The sequence below is a fragment of the Cololabis saira genome, chromosome 19, assembly GCF_033807715.1.
Source record: "Cololabis saira isolate AMF1-May2022 chromosome 19, fColSai1.1, whole genome shotgun sequence".
Lineage (NCBI taxonomy): Eukaryota > Metazoa > Chordata > Actinopteri > Beloniformes > Belonidae > Cololabis > Cololabis saira.
This window is the reverse complement of record NC_084605.1, coordinates 35,549,885-35,566,843: the sequence shown is the minus strand read 5'-3', so window position 1 is coordinate 35,566,843 and position 16,959 is coordinate 35,549,885. Positions and strand designations below refer to the sequence as shown.

At 43.0% G+C, this 16,959-nt stretch overlaps 1 protein-coding gene across 1 annotated transcript in view; it reads left to right on the top strand.

Moving 5' to 3' along the window:
- The window catches only part of LOC133419473 (protocadherin-15-like), a 447,680-nt gene that overhangs the window by 329,528 nt on the left and 101,193 nt on the right, over window positions 1-16,959 (top strand). Inside the window, exons 27-28 of the mRNA XM_061708668.1 lie at window positions 9,626-9,735; window positions 12,400-12,540. Of these exons, the coding sequence (XP_061564652.1) occupies window positions 9,626-9,735; window positions 12,400-12,540 (251 nt within the window). The remainder of the gene's footprint in view (window positions 1-9,625; window positions 9,736-12,399; window positions 12,541-16,959) is intronic.

The following is a 16,959-nucleotide window of genomic DNA, read 5'->3' as shown; positions in this document are numbered from 1 at the left end:
TACGTAACAAAGGCAATACATCTTAACAATGCCAAGAAAAAAACAAACTGCCAGTGCAATATTCTGAGAGGATTTTATTTCAAAGTGGATTTTGAAGGGCTTCCACTTAAATTATTTTCTGGTCTGACAAACATTTTACAGTTTGAACTTCTTTACAATAGTCTATAATTGGTTTCAGTCCAAGGTACGTGAAACCGTCCAGAAGACGCTCCTCTGGGCTTCTGACAGAGGCTCTGTCATTTCTGCATGCTTCCTTGGGAGTGAGGCTGTTTCCTTGGCTCAGAGCAGAACTGCAGTTCTTTTCACAGCATCATGTCTAACCAGGGAGGGAGAGGGCTGGGAATTCACATCCGCTATGGGTAGCGATCTGTCAGTGGGAGAGCAACTAGACTCCTCACAGAGACAGAGTTGGCCCACTCATCCTGTCCTTCTCAACTCACGCTGCCTCGGGGGGGCTGTGATATTTTCTTTCCCCACTATACTGTTCTACACAGAGCGTGTACCCAAGAACCCATAAAAAAAAGACAAACTATGTCCTTTGTTTTTCAAACATAATTTACTTAGTTCTAAATGAAATGCTGTTGCATTTTTGGCCACGATATCACAGAGATACAGTGCGACAGCTCCCTTTTCAACCTTGCCTATTCATTGTACGCCTGTTCAAAGCTGGTGGTCTCTACAAGGTGAAGTGAACAACGTTACAGGTATGCTTCTTTTGAAATAGGTGTCACAGCTTTATATGATCCACTTCCAAGATATACATGCAGTATTATGTGACTTTGATAAAGAGAAACACGTGGGAGCTGATCTGACAGTGATGTGTCTTGCAAATTTGAAATACTGAAAGGCCCCAAACAAAGTGACAGGGTTATATTATTAGGGCCCGAGCACTTACAGTGCGAAGGCCCTATTGTATCTGTAGGAATTTTTTTTTTTTTCCGACGAAATGAGGGCCTTTTTGCCCCCCTAAACGTGCCCCAAAAGTCATGGTTTGCATTAATGGGCGTGGCCTAATGGCTCACCAGCGCCCCCCCGGAAAACTTTGTGCCTCAAGCCCCACAGTACGGTTTGACATACATGCACGAAAATCGGTAAATACCTGTATCATGTCGCAACTTAAAGAAAAGTCTCTTGGCGCCATGGCCGAAACCGAACAGGAAGTCGGCCATTTTGAATTAATCGTGTAATTTTGGCGCAATTTATGCCATTTCTTCGGCCGTTTCTTCGGCCGAACCGTAACGTGCACCCAGGTGTGTTATACATCAAAATGTGTGTCTCCATGCTGCAACGATGGGCATTTCTTTTCTGAGTCAAAAGCGTTACCGTGGCGGCGATAGACACCAAAAAGCGTGCTCCCCCTTCATCTGATTGGTCCATATTCGATAGTTCCTATTTTCTGCCATAACTTTTGAATGGTTTGACATAGAGAGTCGTGGGTGGTGTCATCGGACTCAGTTTTGAGTACTTGACCTTCATTGGCATGAATTAGCCCCGGTCCTTCTTCTGATTGGTCGATATCTGATAGTTCCTACTTTCTGCCATAACTTTTGAATGGTTTGACATAGAGACTCGTGGGTGGTTTCATCCAGTAAATGTCCAGGTCTGAAGAATCTACATGCAAGTCATACAAGCTTCCACTGCAGCCTGAACGTGCACAAGGGTGCAAGGGCCCGTTCATCTTCTGCTTATTATTTTTCTTTTCCCATTGTTAGAACTACATCTCTGTTGGGTTATGTCAAATAGAGTCTGTTCACTGTTTATTTTGACCTTGGTTATCTAAGTGAATTTTCTTTATAATTAAAATTTCCACTAAATAAATTAAAGGGACAATCCTCAATATACAAGTAACTACAGCCAAAGGTAGTTTATGCTACATGTACTTGGAGTCGTGTGCATGTGCATAAGTTAAGGTGTATGGATGATTCTAAATTACATAAAGTACAGTGAAAGTTCTTCAACTTTCAGATGTGTGTGTGTGTGTGTGTGTGTGTGTGTGTGTGTGTGTGTGTGTGTGTGTGTGTGTGTGTGTGTGTGTGTGTGTGTGTGTGTGTGTGTGTGTGTGTGTGTGTGTGTGTGTGTGTGTGTGTGTGTGTGTGTGTGTGTGTGTGCGCACGCTTTCTCAATTTTGCTCTCTCAGCCCTGTCTACGCTCTATTACAGAGAGCAAAGAATGGAAGAAAGGGTAATACATGTAGCTGAGGTCTGCAGGGACGTCAGCTGGAAGGAAGGAGGGACTGGAAGGGGCAGAGAGGAAGAAGATGAAGGGAAACTGCAGAAGTAGATGAGCATGAATGGATTGTGGAAATGGAAAATGTAGATTCTGGGATGAAAAACGAGATGTTCCATAAAAAAGAAAGGAAGGAAAGTGAGAGTGCTTGAACACTACAAAACAAGTTTGTAATTATTCTGAGTTTGAGAGCTTTGCAGGGTTCAGGATGGAGCACAAACTAGGTCTGTGTTTTGTCGATATTTCTTTCAAAAACAAGAGACATGATATCACACAAAAATTGTTTAATCTGACCTGCTGATAAATACTCTGGTCGCCTAAGGATAAGGTTTTCATTATCCTTGGGCACCTGCAAACTTCCACTAGGCAGGATCCTGAAATTAGCTTCCATGGCGTGCAACATTTTTAATCAATACACACCAGAGGAGCTGCAGAAATGTAGGAGAACATGTAAGTAGCCGACGCTTGGTTAGCACAAGCTCCCTGCTCTTAGCTAAGCTTCGTCCTCGAACCCTTTCAGGCCATCCCACGGCCAGTCACAGTGGTATTTTGGTAAAATTAACAGGGCAGCAAAACCCTTTCTCTTTAAAATATGAATGACTAACTTTTTCAGGTCTATTCACAGCTCATAAGTTATGCTCAGAAGTCAGTCACTAAATAACAAAAGTAATTAAAGCTGCAAGCAGCGATGAACGGGCCCTCGCGCGTGCAATTTTCACCAATGAAGGTCAAGGACTCAAAACCGAGTCTGATGACACCACCCATGACTCTTTACGTCAAACCATTCAAAGGTTATGGCAGAAAGTAGGAACTATCAGATATCGACCAATCAAAAGAAGGGGCGGGGCTAATTTAAACCAATGAAGGTCAAGTACTCAAAACTGTGTCAGATGACACCACCCATGAGTCTTTATGTCAAACCATTCAAAAGTTCAAATCAAATATGGACCAATCAGATGAAGGGTGGGCACGCTTTTTTGAGTCTATCGTCGCCACGCTAACGCTTTTCACTGAGAAAAGTAATGCGCGTCGTCGCAGGATGGAAACGCACATTTTGATGTATAACACACCTGGGTGCACGTTACGGTTCGGGCCGTATTAACGGGCGAAGAAATGGCATAAATTGTGCCAAAATTACATGATTAATTCAAAATGACTGACTTCCTGTTCGGTTTCAGCCATGGTGCCAAGAGACTTTTCTTTAAGGTGCGACATGATACAGGTGTGTACCGATTTTCGTGCATTTTTCTAGGGGGCGCTGTTGAACCATTAAGCCACGCCCATTAATGCAAACCATTAAATATCAAATTTTTCACCAGGCCTGGCTTGCATGCAAAATTTGGTGACTTTTGGGGCACGTTTAGGGGGAAAAAAAGGACCTCATTTCGTCAGAAAAATAAAAATAACGAGAAAAACCAAAATTCCTCCAGGTACAACAGGGCCTTCGCACTGTCAGTGCTCGGGCCCTAATAACAGCTAGGCATTGGCTGTGCTGGCCATCAATCAAAAGTCCATGCCCCCAATTATACATAAGTTTGTTGCTTTATATAATTCCACCTGATGTGATTATGTTTTAAGTTAAACGTTTTAACATGGGAGGTGGGGTCAATGGAGTCACTTTTGGAACCATCCCCCAATCAAGGAACTGCAATTTATATAATACATTTTAATAATAATAATACATTGTATTTATAACGCACTTTATGTTTAGTAATCTCAAAGTGCCACAGAGCAGAAAAATAAAACATTTTTAAAAAATATATTTAAAAACCGAGCATATAAAAGATATATTTATTTATCTTAAAAAGGTGGGTTTTCAGGTCACGTTTAAAAGCTATATACTTCCTTGGGATGGGTTGGGAATCTTCAAGATAATTAATATGGCAAGGCTTTGAACAGCAAATAATTAAATTCAGGCCAGTCAGTAAATATGTAAGCACCGAATACTGAGAAGTCAATTTTTCTTTTTCCTTTCCCCCCCTGCGAGTAAGGGCATCAGGACGATGCTCTCACCATGCATGTCTTCAATGTGTGTGTTTTTCACAGTTAGTTCAAGCCTCAATGTTTGAACGGCTGCTATGAGGCCAACAAGGAAGTATATAGCTTTTAAACGTGACCTGAAAACCCACCTTTTTAAGATAAATAAATATGTCTTTTATATGCTCGGTTTTTATGAAAAACACACACATTGAAGACATGCATGGTGAGAGCATCGTCTTGATGCCCTTACTTGCAGGGGGAAAAAGGAAAAAGAAAAATGGACTTCTCAGTATCCGGTGCTTACATATTTACTGACTGGCCTGAATTTAATTATTTGCTGTTCAAAACCTTGCCATATTAATTATGTTGAAGATTCCCAACCCACTGAATTTAAATCTACAGTATTGTTATTCCAAAAGCTTCAGGTTCATGTTTTCTGAGGTAGAGCAGGTGGTTTGAGAAGTGATTGACTGGGCTGGAAGTTAACATCTACACAATCTCAGTGAGCACTCGTTCACATTCCCTGTTGCTCCCCAACAACAATAATTTATCATGTTGTGATGACTTGATGGCTCGGCCAGTTGGTTGCCCACACTATAATGTTTAGCCAGCTGTGACGGTTGGCCTAATGACTGAACTGGGTTCACTTAATGGAGCAAAACCTGCTGGAAATTTGAGAGTTGCCAGATTTCAAGAAAATCTGTCAGGACTGCAAGCCCAAAAAAAACCAGCCACCGCATGTGAAGAGAGGAACGTGAAGAAAAACAAGACCATGTTGATGGTTTAATCTCACCACTTATACGGCCTGTTAGACAGCTTGTTCCAAATGTGCTTAATTATCCAAACATGATTTATGCTTAAAACGACATTTCAGACAGTTTAAAATGTTTTATCCCGGCAAAAGCCACATATGGGGGGGCACAGCAGTGCTGGGTATTAAGCACTCGTACCTCGCAGCCAGAAGATGAAGACTGCAGATTCTCGCTATGCAGGCCTGGGGTTTTCCTGTGTGATTTGGATTCTCATGCAGTTCAAAGGGTGCACAACCCATGTAGGCGAATCTCAGCCTGGTCTGCTCAGGTTGCTTCCTTTTGGGCCCACAACACACATTTTGCATAGTGCCGATTGCGGGAAAAATGAAAGCAACCCGCGGTGATCCTCCTCACCCTTGCAAGCAAGTTGCAATGACCGCAAACAAAGGGAAATAAAACTCAAGTTTAAAGATCCAATAAGTGGTGGTGACATTTAGTATAAACTGCAAATTGCAACCACGCCACGCACATCTTCATTCTAAAGAAAAAAATGTTGGTTATCGGAAGAAAAGCTCAAAATCTGAGGGTAAAATGTGTCTGTTCTGCATACATGTAAGTTCAATTCAATTCAATTCAATTCAATTTTATTTATATAGCGTCTAATACAACAGATGTCTCTAGACGCTTTCCAGAGATCCAGAACATAAACATAAACATAAACATAAACCCCCGAGCAATTATTATATAAACAATGGCAGGTAAAAACTCCCATAGTGGGAGAAAAACCTTAAGCCAAACAGTGGCAAGAAAAACTCCCCTTTAGGAGGGAAGAAACCTTGAGCAGGACCAGGCTCATAAGGGGGGACCCTCCTGCCGAGGGCCGGACTGGGGGAGTCAACAGCAGACATCCACGTAGGCAGGTGGAAGCAGCAACGGGATGACCGGGGATGGGGGGGGGGGGGCCGGGAACACAGGCCAGAACGCAGCTCCCGAGGCTCCAGCCTGCAAACATACACCAAAGAGAAAAAAGGGCAATATGTTTTAGTTTTATTTTGTTTTGGTCATTTACATTTTAAGATGTTTGCATATACACACTGTATATGTACAGTATACACACAGGTATAAATATATATATTATATATATGTACACATTTCTTTTTTTTTTTTGACCAAAAAGGTATAGGCTGAAGCCTCATGGCTTATTTTGCCTATCCTTTTCAACAAAAGGCAGACTACAGAAACAAAAGAAACTAATAAGAAGAAAATGAAACGAACGAACAAAACAAAGAAAATGAACAAAGAAGAGAAGAAAATAAATGTGGTCACTCACGATTGAGGACAGCTGCAGGAGGAAAGTTGCATAATTTAGACAGTTTAATATGAAGATAATTTATATTTGTGTTCTATATTTATCTATTATTTTAGATTTATAATTTTTTTTTAATTTGTAAATAGAGCTACTTTTTTTTAGTTCCTCATCCAGGCGGTTCCATAGTTTCACCCCTTCGACACTGATTCACCTTGACATTTCTTTTGTTCTTGGCCATTTCTCCTCAAAAATATGGAATATGGAGGGATAGGTAGAGGAACATTTGGTCTATTTTCATATAAACTCCTCATTCTAGTGTAATCATTTCATGGTGATTCTTATTTTCTCACAATTTTGTTTCAATAAAAACAGTCATTAATATCAAATATCATTTCTGGCAATTAACTGACACATGTTAAACGATGGAACTGTAACACTTCATAAATTGTGGGTGTTTTTATCCACCATCTGTCAGATGAGAAATGACTGCATGTTTAATGGATTACTATCATGTTATGCTCCGTCACTGCAACCCACTAGTCTTCAAATGCAGATTTATCCACCAATTAAAACTGGCAAACACTCCTGTTGCATTTAGGAAGGACTGATTTCATTCACTTTGCAAGAGTTTTGTCAAACTGAAAGTCAATGACAGATTACAATATTTGATCATACGGGCACAAAAAACGCATTTCCTCATATGACCACATGAAAACATTTATAAAAACTGCTAAACCAGAAAAGGCCCCGAGTTTCTTTCCTTCCCATCTTGAGATAGCAAGCAAGTTCAGTTTTGGTTGCATATTTACTGTAGAAAACTCTATTCCAGAGGGATATCTTTTTGGAAATGTAGGCAACATTTTTCTGTCCTCCCGTGGCTCAATATTCACTTTTGACTTTGATCCTGAATGCCAGCAGAGATGTCTTTTTCAGACTAACTTTTCAGCCTGCTATAATTTGCAAGAAGTTGATCCTATTCCCGATTCATCTGGGAGTTTCACAAGTGGGTCACAGATCCTTTCCCTTTCACTAACGGCGTCATCTGCAGATGGGAAGCAATGGTCAAAATCTGGGGACCCTGAAGTTGGGCGATAACTCAGTAATCCGGAAAGTGCAACCATGCAGAAAGTGTTGCATTCACTGTCGCGCTGACGCCTTGTTGTCTGCTTGCTATTCAGAGTTTTCAATGTGGGTGGCTGGGAATTCAAACCATTTTTCTTCTTGGCTTTTCTTTCTTGCCCACATTTATTGAAATCCAGTTTTTCTACTATACCAGCCGACCTTTCATTGATTTGTATTTGCTCTCGCTCTCTAATAATCTGAGTAAGACACACGGCCTGGAATCATAACCCCTCAAACAGAGCTGGATATTTCATTTAACTTCAATTCGGCATTAGAAAGACACTGGAGCAGAGGCCAAGTTGTGATGTGGCGAGTAATTCACTGCGTGCAAACAAACACTACACGTACAAAGGAAACGATCGGCTAATGAATTGAAGGCCGGAGTGAGGGGGGAGGGGTGCGTTTCAAGGCTGAGATGGGCACTTGAAAGAGCAGTCTGCTGAACAGCGAGCAGACGGAATGATTGAACGGCGCCGTGGCTTCAAACGGGCTAATTGGTTGGGACAGACTGAAGTCAAGGACAATTGGACAGAACGGCAGCCGCAATCAGCACTAACTACGTCCCTGCTTGAACTAATACAGAGCTCAAATCGATTTATATTTAATTAGATGGTGACACATTCACAGATTAAAACTATTTATTTCAGAAAACGTGTCAGTAAATGTCATTAATCAGTGAGAGCATGTTTTATAGAGAAAATATAAGTTATAATGGTGAATGCATATTTCCAGTAAAAATACAAGTTATGTTATACAGTTTGAATCCTAAAAGCTTTTTACAGAATTAGTGTTTTAATTCCTCTGAGCCAGGAATCCTTTCTTCAGTACCAGTTACACAAACCAAACCCTGTAGTTCAATCTGTACCTACAGGACTGTCTCAGAAAATTAGAATATTGTGATAAAGTCCTTTATTTTCTGTAATGCAAAAATGTCACACATTCTGGATTCATTACAAATCAACTGAAATATTGCAAACCTTTTATTATTTTAATATTGCTGATCATGGTTTACAGCTTAAGAAAACTCAAATATCCTATCTCAAAAAATTTGAATATTCTGGGAATCTTAATCTTAAACTGTAAACCATAATCAGCAACATTAAAATAATAAAAGGCTTGCAATATTTCAGTTGATTTGTAATGAATCCAGAATGTATGACATTTTTGTTTTTTTTAAATTGCATTACAGAAAATAAAGGACTTTATCACAATATTCTAATTTTCTGAGACAATCCTGTAGAGATCCAACAAATCCATTATTCCTTCAGTTCCAATTGTTGAAATTTCATGAATTAGTAGACTATAGTATTCTGCAAATTATGTTTAAAGCTCATAAAAAAACTTTACCAATCAACATTCAGAAAAGATTTGAAAAAAGAGAAAACAAGTATAACTTAAAAGGAACAGAGATCTTTAAAAAACTAAGATTCAGGACTAAAGTTTCTGTGAAAGGAATCAGTTTATGGAACAATCTGAATAAAGAAAACAAAGAATCCAAATCAAACATTATATTCTAATTTTCTGAGACAGTCCTGTATATTCTGAATGTTTTCCTTGGAGGTTTGTTTATATGTCATTTTTACTCAGATTTAAGGGCATTTTTTTACCCTTTGTTATTAATGTCATTATTTTTTCAGTTTGTTAAAAGACTAATGATTTTAAGTGTGACTGTAAAACGCTTCTTCACGTACTACATAAACAAAATGGTATAAGAATTTAAACTTGGCTTTTTGTTAGTTTTGTTATCAACAAACTAAATCCAAAGTGAAGAGTTATGTCATCAGGGGCTCATTTTCTTTCTTTTTTTTTGTATGAAACGTCCTTGGACTGGCATTTGGCCTGACGGCTGTGCTCGGGTGATTTATGTCTGACTTTAGAGGACAACAAACATGAGTGTTGTCAAAGACGGGGGAAATTTGTTTATTACCTGCCTTTAAAAGGTTAATGTTCAGCAGCCAACTCTCACTTTATCTCCAAACACATTTCAGTGCTGACATCCCTTCTTATTGCTTTACCCTCTAACTCTTTTAAATGTGAACACAGCTTGCATATACTTTATCTTTGGGATTACACTTGCTGCCAACCTTGCCAGATGAAGAAATATTGGATGCATTTTACAGATTTTATTCACGGCTGTATTTAACTTGCCAGATCTCTGCTTTTAAGAAGAAGCCACGGTCCAAAAGTCGGTTTAATTTTCTCATCAGTTCATAATGATTGATTGATCCATTCCCAGGTTTGCACCAGTGAGTGAGGAGGCCGCTGTTGGAACCCGCGTAGGGGAGATCACGGCAGCAGCTGTCAATCAGTCTATTGTGTACTCCATCATCGACGGAAACGAGGGAGGTGAGTACACCCAGAGTTCCTCCTGAGGGTGGGGGTCCGTGTACTTCGCGGCCATCCGTTTTTTGTTTTGAAATGACAAAATAAAAATAGAGAAATAATCCAAAATAATCTGTTTCCCGTTTTTTGTTTTGATATTAAAAAACAGAAAACGGATCGTTATCCATTATCCGTTATCTGCAGAAGCGTGATAACGAGCCGTTCATTAGAATCAGGTGTGTTGGAGGAGGGAAACATCTAAAACATGCAGGGCAGTGGGTCCCGTGGACCGGAGTTGAGAAACACTGCTTTAAATCATATAAAAATATCATGGGATTACATTTTAGCAGCAATGATCAGCTGCATAATATCTGGACCTGTGGAGTGATTTAGCTGGGAACCTGCGACCAGCTCGTGGACTTCCATGTGAAGCTGCATTTTCATTAGATGATGAAGGTGAAGAAGATGACGAGGCTCGAAAGCTAAAAGAGGGGACAGCAGCAGTGGAAACGAATAGGAAATAGAGAAAAGAGTTTTCCACTCGGTCCGTGTATCTTTTGGTCATTGGATTTTTCCATCATGAGTGGGAATCAAAAAACAAAAAACGATTGGTTTATTTGATTTTCCTTTTAAAACAAAAAACAAATATTGAATTACACTGCATTTTTTCTTTTTCTGTGTTAATATGATTTAAGATTTAAGATTCAAAATACGCTTTTATTTTCGTTTTCTATTTCATATAAGAAAAATGAAATCACTAGTAAACAGGAACGAAAAAACGAACCAAAAACAACCGTTTATTCATATTCAGTGCAGTGTTTGGCGGGTGTGCTTGTGAGAACTGGGGTCCCTGGAGGTCCAGGAGGCAAAGGGAAAGCCCAAGTAGCCTACCCCCCATACCGGGACGTGGTCCCGGTCTTGGCCGGGTGCAGTGCAGCGTTTGGCGGGCTGGGTGTGAGTGTCTGGGGTCTCTGGGTGCCTGGGTCGGTTCAGGGTCTCATGGGTACCTGGGTCCTGGTCCCGGGACTCGTGGGTCCCTGGGTCCTGGGCACTTTCGCCCGATTTTCAGACACTTTGGCCGGCTTTTAAGACAGAAACGCCGGTTTTTCTGTGACGCTTCCAGGCTTCCTCCAGCCGCCTGTGTCCGCTCCCCGGGTTCCCCGTACTGACATTACGCCCCCAGATGTAGCTACAGTTGTCATAGCAACAGTAAACACCAGGTCAAAGCAGCAACGGGACTCGGGTCTCGGCAGCCCCGTGCGGGGAGACATCGGGAGCGGCCGGAACCTCGCCCCGCCTCGACGCACCGTTTTCTGGGCGGGCGGATGGGTCCGCTCGCGGTCGGGCGGTTCCTCCGTCTTTCGGGCCCGCCTCTGCGGCGCTGCTCCCCCGACCACCGGGGGGTTCGCAGCGCCTCCCTCTCGGTAGCGAGACCGAGTCGACCCGGGGCCCTGATATGATGGTCACCCCCAGCCCGAGCGGACCCATCCGCCCGCCCAGAAAACGGTGCGTCGAGGCGGGGCGAGGTTCCGGCCGCTCCCGAGGTCTCCCCGCACGGGGCTGCCGAGACCCGAGTCCCGTTGCTGCTTTGACCTGGTGTTTACTGTTGCTATGACAACTGTAGCTACATCTGGGGGCGTAATGTCAGTACGGGGAACCCGGGGAGCGGACACAGGCGGCTGGAGGAAGCCTGGAAGCGTCACAGAAAAACCGGCGTTTCTGTCTTAAAAGCCGGCCAAAGTGTCTGAAAATCGGGCGAAAGTGCCCAGGACCCAGGGACCCACGAGTCCCGGGACCAGGACCCAGGTACCCATGAGACCCTGAACCGACCCAGGCACCCAGAGACCCCAGACACTCACACCCAGCCCGCCAAACGCTGCACTGCACCCGGCCAAGACCGGGACCACGTCCCGGGGTAGGCTACTTGGGCTTTCCCTTTGCCTCCTGGACCTCCAGGGACCCCAGTTCTCACAAGCACACCCGCCAAACACTGCACTGAATATGAATAAACGGTTGTTTTTGGTTCGTTTTTTCGTTCCTATTGACTAGTGATTTCATTTTTCTTATATGAAACAGAAAACGAAAATAAAAGCGTATTTTGAATCTTTGTTAAATCATATTAACACAGAAAAAGAAAAAATGCAGTGTAATTCAATATTTGTTTTTTGTTTTAAAAGGAAAATCAAATAAACCAATCGTTTTTTGTTTTTTGATTCCCACTCATGATGGAAAAATCCAATGACCAAAAGATACACGGACCCCACTCGCTGTTTTAATTCACAATTTCGATTTTCAAACACATCAATGAAATCGGATAATGGATAATGGATAACGGATAACGATCTGTTTTTCGTTTTTCGTTTTTTATTATCATAACAAAAAACGTGAAACAGATTATTTTGGATTATTTCTCTATTTTTATTTTGTCATTTCAAAACAAAAAGCGGATGGCCGCGAAGTACACGGACCGGTTAGGCTTGAGCTGTAGCTTCTTGATTTCCTGAGGCCTCTTCCTCTTAAAATTATCTTCAGCCACAGTTCAGAGAACACTGCAAACTTCCTACCGACTCCTTATATCTCCACTGTAAAACTGTCCACCCACTCTGCTTTGTACAAGAACTTAAAAAGAAAACGCTTCGCTGTGTTTTTGACTGAGCTGCCTTTTCTCTCTTGCTCCAATCTCCCTAGATATCTTTTCATTAAATGAGACAACAGGAGTGATTTCCACAGCCAAACCTCTGGACTATGAGACCAACTCCACCTATGTTCTGAGGGTAGAGGCGGACTCCATGAGAGTGGTGTCGTCCAATCTCCGAGTTCCATCAAAAAGTAAGGACACGATTGCGTTAACCGCCTCATCCCTCACACTGCAGACCCAGACTTGTTACCATTCCTGCCTCACACTGTAGGTTGTACCTGAGACCCCTAGTAATGGAAACTCACCTAATCGTGTTACTGCACATCTTCATGGACGCTCAGGCGCTCTCATTTACTGTGGTGCACAGTACATGAATCTAACTGAAGTTGCCATCTTTCTATTGCACACTTGCAGTACGTAGACTGATCAAAATGAAAAATGATCTCAGTTCAATGCAATATTCTGCTGTGGAAGCCTGGATGCTGGTATTTATTTTGGATATTTAATAGGTAATGAGAAGTAGGGTAAGAACTACATTCAAATTCCACATGTATTTCAGTCGTATGCAGTTCATATATTTAGCTTGTCTGTTTTTCAGGGATATTTATGTTGCCATAGCTCCTGAGAAGCTGCAGCCAAGACACAGACAACCCTCGAGCAAAAGGAATTTATTCCTTTATTCATTGATCCTCAAAATGATCAATGTACAGTCAGAATCTGAAATAGATTTCATTCAGAATCTGTGTTTGTGTTAAATTTTCCCACTGGAGTTAATAAACTCAGGGCTTAGTCATTAAGTATGTATGGATATAGGTCTTGGGAAAACCGTATAACAAATCCAAGAAAGGACTCTCCAGTGCACCGTCTCATGGAACCACCTAAAGAACATTGTTTCATGCGGTTTTTGTCTTGTTTGAGCTACCGCTCCTTTTATCTTGCACTGTGTTCACAGCAGTTTTCATCTCGTCTCTGGAAGACAGGAAACGTTATATATGGCGTTGTTTGTTGCCGATACCTTTCAACTTGCTTCTTCATTTCTTTCCCAGCTGTTCATCAAATATTTAGGCAGCACCAGCTTGTTGCTTTCACTGTTGCTGTTTTAAAAATCCTCTTCTTTAACACCTTTACTAGTTGCGTTTCCTGTTGTCTACCACATGTGTCAGCGGATCTTCAGTTATATAAGTGTACTTTTTATTCTCAACTGTCAGATAAGTTTGTAGTGATCAAAGCGGTCTAAGGAGCTCAGCAGTGTCAAAAATTAAGAACTCCATCTGTAAAGTCGTCACTTTTCCCATTGACTTGCTGATACCTACTGGTCAGGTCAGCCTTAAACCTTTTATTCATGACTGTGTTTTCATAGGTTGACACATTTTTTTCAGAACTTGGTATGTCTGATATGCTTTGAACAAATCACAAGGGCTATTGGACAAAAGCCCCTTTTTAGCCAGTTTAAAATCTGCTCACAGCGGTCTTCAATGGGGTTTACCTGTTAAAATCAGTACTGCGCCTTTATGCTATTGTAACAAAACTACAACACCGGTGAGCTTGAGATTACCAAAGTTTATTTTAACTGATGCGCATCAGGAGAGTCGACGTGCAGCAGCAGGCTGGACGAGTAGAGTCTGAGGGCAACATGTTGTTTGTCTTCTTTTATATGGGAATGGGTAAGACCTGATAGACCAGTGGTTCCCAACCTTTTCCAACTCAAGACCCAATTTTATGTCTCAAAAATGTTCGCGGCCCACCTCCGAACTTTTTAATTCCCCCTCTTGCTAGCCAGCTATCCATCTTCATACTCCAGTTTCAGGTATCAGCATCAAACGTTAATAAGTCAAGTGCAATGCAGTCCTGCAAAGTGGTCCGACCGATAACAACAAAAGTTCCTATCGCTCATTTGCTTGTTACATGTCTAATACTTGAAGGAAAACAAAACAAAATAATGAAAATAATACTTAAACATTTTTAATATCATTTTAAACATAACTGAGTTTTAATATTTAAATAATTATTCTGTATATTTTTATATAATTATACCCCCCCCCCCCCAAAAAAAAATGGAAATGATTTGGTGGCCCACTTGCAATACCTCCGCGGCCCACTAGGGGGCCGCGGCCCACTGGTTGGGAATCACTGTGATAGACCATTGAAACAATGGTCATTCAATGGAAATTGTGCCCCCCCTGTATGAAAGACAGGAGACCTAACAGTATTCATTCAAGGGAAATTGTGGCCTCCTGCCTCCGACACATAGGTGCTAGTTCTCTTAGAAAAAGGCCTACAGTACAAAACAGATAACACCAACACCTTTCATCTGCATCCACATCCTCCATATCCCCCCACTATCAGTTCCCCTCTCGCAGCTGACCCCCGTTAGTATTTTGCATTAAAACAGCTGTTGATCTTTTGTTAGAGAGTATATTGTAGCAATCTCGTGCTACTGGGGGTCGACCGACAGGAAAAGAGGACACGGGGTTTGGTGGAGAAATTGTGGTTCTTTATTTTTAATCACCCAGACGTGTATCAGCACTCCGCTCTGTGTCATTCCTCTGTGAGCAGAACCCCTTAAATAGCCAGGCAGGGTGGAGAGATTGATTGGGCACAGGCCCGCGCCACCTGTGTGCTGCTCCCCCGCAGGCCACGCCCAATCCTCCACCCTGCCACATATATAATGTTTGAATTTTTCCATGACACTACCCACTTCTGTTTTTGTTTGCTTTTTTAAACACACAGCGCTCGTAGCGATTGAGACTAAAAGAAAACCATCTAGCTGACTGCTACATTGGCGTAATATGCCAACGAAACTTTAACCAACTCGTATCGTTGTTTTCTTGTAATCTCCAATTTGATCAAATGTACTCAAATTTGTGCTGTGGTCACGTGATTTATGTTCCCAAGGACGTTTTTTGCCCCGTAATGGTTCCCAAAAGCCACTTTTGCAGGTCTCATAATGGAGACCCACGCGAACGACCCTGAAAGGTTGGAACCCCTGCTAGTGGAAACATGCCTTCAGACTGCTCCAGACCTTTTAGCAGAGTTTAGTTACGAAGTTATGTAGTTGATAGTAGGCACTTACATACTGCTGTAAAAGAGGGCCACCAATTTTGCTTAATTGGCCTTTACATACTGGCCCAAGTAAGAGAGAACAATACAGCAGTCGTGTGTCCTCACAAACAGGAAACCAGCGTTCCTATTTCTAGAAGGGGTGAGTCACGTTCATTGCACTTATTATGATAGAAAATAAAAACAGCGGAGGAAAAGATGCTGTCAGCTTTCCTCTGTCCTTTTAACAGTAGCGCCTGTAAGCGCAATTGTGCATGAGTGGCATGTGGTTGAGAGCGTGACGCTGTGTGAGTTTGCCGTGCTCAGATTGCATGAACGGCATCAGTACAGCTCCTCCAGCTGGAAATGTTCGTCACCAGCTGGAAGTGTCCGGGTCTTCCTCCCCAGCTACTACTAATACTACTACTGTCACTTAGCAGACGGTTTTATTCAAAGCGACTTACATCTTAGAAGACAACACAAGCGCGAAATCACACAGCTGGCTGGAAGTGTCCGGGTCTTCCTCACCAGCTGGAAGTGTCCGGGTCTTCCTCACTAGCTGGAAGTGTCTGGGTCTTCCCCACCAGCTGGAAGTGTCCGGGTCTTCCCCACCACCTGGAAGTGTCCTGGTCTTCCTCACTAGCTGGAAGTGTCCGGGTCTTCCCCACCAGCTGGAAGTGTCCGGGTCTTCCTCACCACCTGGAAGTGTCCTGGTCTTCCTCACCACCTGGAAGTGTCCTGGTCTTCCTCACCACCTGGAAGTGTCCGGGTCTTCCTCACCAGCTGGAAGTGTCTGGGTCTTCCTCACCACCTGGAAGTGTCCTGGTCTTCCTCACCACCTGGAAGTGTCCTGGTCTTCCTCACCACCTGGAAGTGTCCTGGTCTTCCTCACCACCTGGAAGTGTCCGGGTCTTCCTCACCACCTGGAAGTGTCCGGGTCTTCCTCACCACCTGGAAGTGTCCGGGTCTTCCTCACCAGCTGGAAGTGTCCGGGTCTTCCTCACCAGCTGGAAGTGTCCGGGTCTTCCTCACCAGCTGGAAGTGTCCTGGTCTTCTTCACCAGCTGGAAGTGTCCGGGATCTTCTTCACCAGCTGGAAGTGTCCGGGTCTTCTTCACCAGCTGGAAGTGTCCTGGTCTTCCTCACCACCTGGAAGTGTCCTGGTCTTCCTCACTAGCTGGAAGTGTCCGGGTCTTCCCCACCACCTGGAAGTGTCCGGGTCTTCCCCACCACCTGGAAGTGTCCGGGTCTTCCTCACCACCTGGAAGTGTCCGGGTCTTCCCCACCACCTGGAAGTGTCCGGGTCTTCCTCACCACCTGGAAGTGTCCGGGTCTTCCCCACCACCTGGAATTGTCCGGGTCTTCCTCACCAGCTGGAAGTGTCCGGGTCTTCGTCACCAGCTGGAAGTGTCTGGGTCTTCCCCACCACCTGGAAGTGTCCGGGTCTTCCCCACCACCTGGAAGTGTCCGGGTCTTCTCCACCACCTGGAAGTGTCCGGGTCTTCCTCACCAGCTGGAAGTGTCCTGGTCTTCCTCACCAGCTGGAAGTGTCCGGGTTCTTCCTCACCAGCT